This window comes from Nanorana parkeri, unplaced genomic scaffold (genome assembly GCF_000935625.1).
Source record: "Nanorana parkeri isolate BGI_ZX_2015 unplaced genomic scaffold, ASM93562v1 scaffold1362, whole genome shotgun sequence".
Classification (NCBI taxonomy): domain Eukaryota; kingdom Metazoa; phylum Chordata; class Amphibia; order Anura; family Dicroglossidae; genus Nanorana; species Nanorana parkeri.
Genome location: NW_017307630.1, coordinates 207,114 through 215,381, shown reverse-complemented (window position 1 = coordinate 215,381; position 8,268 = coordinate 207,114). Strand labels below are relative to the sequence as shown.

General features: G+C 45.6%; 1 protein-coding gene across 1 annotated transcript in view; it reads right to left on the bottom strand.

The window, feature by feature from the left end:
• Positions 1-8,268, bottom strand: part of LPCAT2 (lysophosphatidylcholine acyltransferase 2) — a 122,816-nt gene that overhangs the window by 101,195 nt on the left and 13,353 nt on the right. The window contains exon 2 of the mRNA XM_018569583.1: positions 5,628-5,747. Within this exon, the coding sequence (XP_018425085.1) occupies positions 5,628-5,741 (114 nt within the window). The 5' untranslated portion in view covers positions 5,742-5,747. The remainder of the gene's footprint in view (positions 1-5,627; positions 5,748-8,268) is intronic.

Here is an 8,268-nt window from a genome sequence, read left to right as displayed (position 1 = left end):
ATACCATCTTTTCGAGACCGAGTACGAATACCGATACTTTTCCTCAGGTACTCGCCAATAGCAATTATTGATACCGTTTTTTTAGTGTCCTTTGATAGTTTTTCTAAAACAATACAGACTAATGAATTTAGGAAAGTTGTGAAGTGCCAGGGCCCGGTCGCAGCTGCAAGTGCTGTGACCCTGGTAGTTCTGCCACTGACTCCAAGCTGTAGAGGGACTACAGATCCCAGCAATACATTATACATTAATGCAGAATACTACCAGCTAACGAGGATTACAAATCCCAGAAATACATTACACAGCAATGCAGAATACCACCGGCTATAGAAGACTACAAATCCAAGCCAGGGGCGGGGTGACCCTTTGAGCCGTCGGGCACTGCCGAGGGCCTGTGGCCATCAGGGGGCACGTCACCGACCCCCGCTAAATGAAGCCCCCGGTGGAGGTGCAGTGGCTCCCTCTGCCGCCTGCACAGGCTCTCTCTAAGCGGGCGGCTGCTCGCTCAAGGGGGTCCTTGGGAGGCCCCAGCAGGCAGCCCTCTAACATGCCTGATGAGGGGGCCGTGTCTGCCTGATCTAGACAGCTCAGATTGCATACCAAGGTTTTCAATCATCGATTAATGGTGTTCCTGTGATGGACTACAATCTCAATACAAACTAGTAGTCCATCACTGGAGCCATTTTTTTTATCCCAATTAACCGGTTAATCAAACTCAATAAATCGGCTAACTAATCGATTTTGAAAATAATAGTTAGCTGCAGCTCTAGATGAATGGTCACCCTATACCAGGGAGCCTCCACTAACCACCAGGGAGCCTCCACTACCCACCTGGGATCCACCACAGAGCCACCACTAATAATTAGGGAGCCCCCACAGATCCCACACTGACCAGCAGAGAGCCTGTACTGACCACCTGACAGTCTGCATTGGCCACCTGAGAGCCTAATTAGGGAGCTGCCTCTGCTGCAGCCACACAACTCTCTGGACCCCGGGTGAGAGCCTGAACAACCCTCCTGAGATCCTGGAGACATCAGGCGGCAAACCCAGAGCAACACAGAGGATGCAGCTTCATATTATTCAGCATTATTGTAATATGTATTGCTGGGATTTGTAGTCCTCTATAGCTGAGGCTATTCTGCATTCCTATATAATGGTATTTTTTTACTGCATCATGAGGGCTCTCTCTTTTTCTAATTCCTAAACACCGTGGGGCTCCTGAGATAAGGTTCGCTGACAGCGCACTTAGAATTCATCACTGTGCCTGTAAGACATCTCCAGCACTGCAGAGGGAAAAAAACTCTTCCTGCCGGGTCTCAAAGCGGAAATAACAGAGTTCAAATTGGAGTAGGACCGCAGACCAAAGTGCCGCTAACCTAAAAAGCAGTCTACTCACTACACTCTGGTGAGTACCCATCCATAAGGGGGGCTGTCGGACTACAACTGAAATAGATAAACAATTATTTGCCTTGTGTTTTTCTCTCCTGGCTTTTAAATCATCATCCACTGAACACTGTTTTTTCGTCGATCTGATATCTTCACTGAAAGAGTGCTACTTGCAGATCAGCCTATAAATTGTTATATATTGCTGATTGACTTTGAAAGGCTAACATGATCTTTGTTACATATTACTGACTGATGACCTAATGTAACACTTTATCATTTTTTGTTTTACATTCGTTATTATCACTAGTTCTTCACGACCATTTACCTATGTGTTATCTTTTGGATCTTTGTTTTTTTTCGTTTCTCACAGTCTTTTTGATACAATTTTATTTAAGACATTTGATACTGATAATCATTTTAACCTTATGATAGGCTGAGGTTAAAATATGCAGCCCCTTTCCACTTACTATCTTCACCCGATCACTCGGTTTTTCACTTGAATGCTTGATTGTATTCAATATTATCTTCACAGTTTACACCTTTAGCGCTTTGATACAATTCTTTTCGGTTTATATAATGGTATTGCTGGGAATTTTAGTTCTCTATAGCTGTTGGTAGTCTTCATTGCTGTATAATGTATTATTGCTGGGATTTATAGTCCTCTATAGCTGATGGTATTCTGCATTGTGTTGTAATGTATTGCTTGGAATTGTAGTTCTCTATAGCCAATGCCATTCTGCAATGCTGTACAATGTATTTCTGAGATTCATAGTCCTCTATAGCTGATGGTATTATTCTACATTGTTGTATAATGTGCTGAGATTTGTAGTCCCTCTACAGCTTGGAGTTAGAGGCAGAACTACCAGGGTTGCAGCAGTCGTACACGTGCACAGCACTGATGAGGCATCCCTCCGCTACCAGTGTGCTTTAATTTTCCTCAACCCATGAATTTCTCTACCGTGTCTCTTCCAGGTGTGCAGGTCATGAAGAAAGGGGGTCATGAAAACAGCTTATTCGGATGACTCGGCCCCACTGGAAGTGACACAGTGGACAAAATGTATAGGAGTGAGAAAAATTATAGAACACTGACTTTGACACTATCCAGCCTCTCCCACTATCCTCCCACAGCTCACAGCCCAGAAGCATGGACAGCTAGCGGCGCTCTACAGTGGGCGAGAGTGCCTAAGTACCGGACATGGAGCGGCGTAAGTCCAGAATTATGTAGAGAGCCCAGTGGAAGGAGAGCACTATCCCCCAGCCAGTCACCCCTTTCATGGACTTACTAGGAGTCCTCACATCACCCGACCGTTCACACTACCGTTACATGGATAGCAAAAGTGGCAGGCGGGGAGAAGGCGGGGGAAGAGGCAGAGCGGGAGAGGGACCAAGTTGCTGCACCATGGGCCTCTGGGTTGTACTTGTCCCCTGGTCTAAAAGTTGCCAGTCAGCCCCTGCTGTATTCCGCACCTACCGGGCACTGAGAGCTGATTTTATTGCGGTCGGAGCTCGGCGGTATTTAGGATTGTGGGCGGCGTTTGGACTACATGTTGCAGCCGTGGGGCGCAGATGCCATCCGCAATTAAATCAGCTCTCTGCGCATAGCGGTTGTGACATGCAATGAAAATGATTAGTGCCCCCTCAGATTTGACTGTGGTATCTTATGTGCCCCCCATATATTGTTCCTCGAGTTGCCACTGAAGGAAAGGCAGCTGTGTGTGCGCCATCTCTGTTATGTTTTCGGCCGAGCCGCAGCCAAACTAGTAGATTCGGCTGTGTTAAAGTGGCAGGGGCAGTGTCCCCCGCCTCCCGGGTCAAAACAGACACTGCTGTTGCCGCTTTAACACAGCTGCACCCACCTGCTGCACCAGCTAAAGGTGAGCATGTGTGCTGGCATAGAAGGAGCTGTGCATTAATGCGTGTGCGGGTGGCATCCCACAGGTATCAGACTGTGTGATGGCTGATCCCGGAGATGTCGCTGTGTATGTTTCACTCTAACTGCCCAGTCTGCCATACATTGATTCTGTTCTGAAGTGTGCCGTGTATTGGTTCTGGTCTGAACTGTGCCATGTATTGGTTCTGGTCTGAAGTGTGCCCGTGTATTGGTTCTGGTCTGAAGTGTGCCGTGTATTGGTTCTGGTCTGAAGTGTGCCCGTGTATTGGTTCTGGTCTGAAGTGTGCCGTGTATTGGTTCTGGTCTGAAGTGTGCCGTGTATTGGTTCTGGTCTGAAGTGTGCTGTATATTGGTTCTGGTTTGAAGTGTGCCATGTATTGGTTCTGGTCTGAGGTCTGCCATGTATTGGTCCTGGTCTGCCGTGTATTGGTTCTGGCCTGAAGTCTGCCGTGTCTTGGTTCTGGTCTGAGGTCTGCCATGCATTCTGCCATTTAGCAGACTTTCCAAATTGCCTATAAATGGTCTAGATTCTGAAATTCTCCTACCAGTTCCCTGAAAATTCATCTTTTATTAAATTGGCCCACTACTTGAAAAATAGTGTGGAGAAAATATGTATGTGACACAAGAATGTTTATGCAGGTGGGGCTTGTATATGAGCGGAGCACAAGCGGGCCCCATAATCTTGTATTGCCCGGGGGCCCCATGTGTTGTCAGTCCGCCCCTGATCCCACCAATACATCAGGAGCAGATGTGGAGGGTCTCAGCAGAGGATCGCAACAGGGGCATATATTCGGTGGATCGCAGCAGGGGCAGATGCGGTGGATCGCAGCAGGGGCAGATGCGGTGGATCGCAGCAGGGGCAGAGGATCGCAGCAGGGGCAGAGGATCGCAGCAGGGGCAGATGCGGTGGATCGCAGCAGGGGCAGATGCGGAGGATCGCAGCAGGGGCAGATGCGGAGGATCGCAGCAGGGGCAGATGCGGAGGATCGGGGCAGATGCGGAGGATCGGGGCAGATGCGGAGGATCGGGGCAGATGTGGAATGTTTCAGCAGGGGCAAATGTTGAGGATAGCAGCAGGGGCAGATTTGGAAGATCACATCAGGGGCAGATGTGGAAAAACACGAGGGGCAGATGTGAAGGATTGCAGCAGGGGAAGATGTGAAGAATGGCAGCAGGGCTAGATGTCTCAGTAGGGGCAGATGCAGAGGATCACAGCAGGGCCAGATGTGAAGGATCACAGCAGAGGTAGATATGGCAGATCAAAGCAGGGGCAGATGTGAAGGATCGCAGCAGGGGCAGACATGAAGTATCGCAGAAGGGCAAATGTGGAGGATCGCAGAAGGGCAAATGTGGAGGATGGCAGAAGGGCAAATGTGGAGGATCGCAGAAGGGCAAATGTGGAGGATCGCAGAAGGGCAAATGTGGAGGATGGCAGAAGGGCAAATGTGGAGGATCGCAGAAGGGCAAATGTGGAGGATCGCAGAAGGGCAAATGTGGAGGATCGCAGAAGGGCAAATGTGGAGGATCGCAGAAGGGCAAATGTGGAGGATCGCAGAAGGGCAAATGTGGAGGATCGCAGAAGGGCAAATGTGGAGGATCGCAGAAGGGCAAATGTGGAGGATCGCAGAAGGGCAAATGTGGAGGATCGCAGAAGGGCAAATGTGGCAGATTAAAGCAGGGGCAGATGTGAAGGATCACAGCAGGGATGCACGCCGGCGTTGTAAACAGGCAACGCTGTGGTTCCCAAGAAGGCTGTTGCGAGGTCCTCAGGAAGCGCGGGACCTTACAGCAGCTGAATACATAAAAAAATTAAAGTGCATTGCCTCCTCCAATGATGGGGTGCCGGTATCGGATCTCACTGGGCCCCCCACCACCACCAGCGATGCTGCTGCTCTCCTGCCTGGCACTCCAGATGAAAAGGACAGGTGCTGTGGGCCCCTGTAAATTGTGGGACCAGTTGTCCCTTTTGCCCTGTGGTAAAGATGACCCCATTCATACTCTGGGTCTAATGCTCATAGTCATCAACTACTATCAGCTGAGCATTCTCAATGCTCAACTGAAAATCAACAACATGTAATAAATATATCCAGTATCTATACACCGGAAACAAAATACAGCTAGTTTTTTTAGACCATTTACTAAGCTAAATAGGAAACACATATTATACGTACAGACATTATACACATATTATACAGTACTTTTAGAATGTAATACAATTTTCACATTAAATCTGCTTACATTCAAAGAAACCTTGGTCCTCAGGGTTTAATATAATGAACATAAATATTGAACATATATTTCCCAAAATTTAAAAATTACATTGGCAAAAACATTAATATTGTTCTGTTCTTACCCGTATCTTATCAGTGAATTTCAGATTGATTTCATGGACAAATGGATTCGGAATCTGTGGTGGGATAAAAGATTTCTGCCGAGGCAGTAGCGGTGCCCGATAATGTAATACCATTCCAGCCTTAAAAGTAAATTTAAAGAAAAACAGCCATTGAGACTCTAAAATATACAGACTGGAAATTGCTTATTAAAAAAAAAAAAAAGTTCACTTTAACTACAAAACAGGTACTTATACATATAAACCAAATATTCAACCAGTATTCATACAAAAATCAAAGTAGTCTGGAATCCCGGGATTTGCCCCAACAGAGCCAGCACAAACTAGTCCACAGAGCCCACCTCACCATAACATGCCTGATTATTCATTCTCACTATCCCTGCATGCTACATTGTTTCACCAAGCTCCTTCCACTTTCCCCTATTTTTATCAAATAACCAGAATTCCAGACTGTCCGGCAGATAAACATACTGTACAATAACAACCACAATTCTTATTTTGTAAACTCTTCACGAATGTTAGTTGTTATCCCTACCTCTTGGGATAAACAGCATATGATATTAATTTATCAACATGCAAAATACTTTTTTGTTATTTTATCCCGATTTACTATCTCTGCTGCCCCAAGCCCAGGTTCCTCAATGTGCCCCCCTCACATGGGGAATGGCAACCAGATGGCGGTGCCGGCAGGGTTGGTTTTCATTTTTTTTTTCTTAATTTTATTACTTTTTTATACCTTTTTGAATTTGTATTTATCTTATGTTTTTCCTTTTATCACTTGTTAATTTTTTTAAATTTATTTTTTCTTATTTCTTTTATTATTTTCCTACTTATTTCTATTTTACTACTTTTATTATTTTTTACTAACAAGCCCCTGTGTGATAGCATTTGGAGTTAACAGGTTCTCTTTATTGAACCTGTCACCTCCAATACAGCAGTTTGAGCACAGTAATGTGCTGCAACTCCTGTGACAGCTGAGATGGGAAGGCTCTCAATGTTTACACGGAGCAGTCAAACGGACATTCTCTGCTTTGCTCCCCGCTCTTCATTCTAAACTATGTTGCCATCGTCCCGGGTCCCCCAGAATAGTGGGGGACCCTGAAAACCATGGTGGAGAGGGAAGTGGCTAGCAGGGAGAGATGCAGCCGGAGGTGGGGGTAGACCATGGGGGAGGGGGCGGCGAGGAGGGACAGACCTGCAGGCTGCTTAAACGTGATCTACAATAAATAATTGACCCTGATTTTCTAAAGAATTTGAGTACGTTCTCTTTGCAAAGTGAATTTTCATTTATTGTAGTTAATGAAGTGAAACAATGTAAAAAATTACTTTTCAAAGAATACATGGAAAACACAAAAACACAAGCTCTAACATGACTGGATGATTGCAGTCAACACTACTTCACCTTATACACTAAGCTAAATAATAATGCACTCATTTGTTTACTCTGAAAAGTGAAAAATGTATCAAGCTCAGTAAATGAGGTAAGTGATGCTGTGCTGACTTCTATCATCCAATCATGTACAAGCAAAAATCTATTTTTTTCCAATTTCCTTGCATAATTGGGTAATTTTGCAAAGTGAACATACTTTATTAGTAAATCAACTCCACCAAGTGATGAAGTCAAAGGCATTCTAACTGAGGTCAGGTTGTCTTCAGAAGATTACACTTAAAAATGTTGTTACTGACCTCAAGTTGCCATCCTGACCTGTTTCTGTCTGCTTTATTGTACTTTTCTGCCCCAAAGTCACCTACCTCATCTTTCCGCTAGAGCTTATCTCCACCTGCCATTCCTGTACTTTGCTGACTGCATGTTGTCTGGCTTGTCTCTGAAATTTGCATTGACATGCTGGTCCCTGCTCATCTGACCTATGTCTACCTACCCAGAGCGGCCTATTGCATGTCTGTATCAGCGATGCGGAAGCAAGAGAGGTTAACCTCACCACTTTGAGCATCCATCAGGTACATGACGGTAACCAACAAATACTGTAAAACAGAGAATGTTTCTTGGATAGCAAAACAAAATATTTATTATATCATGCATATCACATCAGATAAAACACAGCCAAACTTTACTTACTTCTATACTATGCATACAATTTTTCAAACTTGAAATGAAGCCCATAATAAAATGCAAACATTATATTTTTCTACAGCATAATGTGCAAAGAAATTCTGAATAATTCTGAATAATATATGTCAGCAAATAAAATACCCATCAGTATATCTTGGCTATGTATGACAGACAGGGCCATCCCTATAATGAGGCCTCAGGCTGCATCTCTTTGGGTCACGTGGGGGGGTGAAAGACAGAGCGCTATGGCCACCTGCTGCAAAATGTTTGCAGTGTTTCTGCTGCCCCCTTTCTGACTAGAGTGTCCCAGGTTGTTACGAGCTGGGCAACCTCTGCCCAGCTCTAAGCAACCTGGGATGATCTTGCCAGTGTTCTGCAGAGCTCTTGGCAACCAGTGATGTTACTGGTTGCCAGGAGCTCGGTCGAATAATGCCAGCCAATGCATTCCAGGTTGTTAAGCTGGGAAGGGAGATACAGAGCCCTTACACATCTCCCTACTTGGCTCTTATCAGCATCATTCTCCACCAGCACCACCCCCTCACACTGATTGTACACCAGCGCACCCTCGCGCCC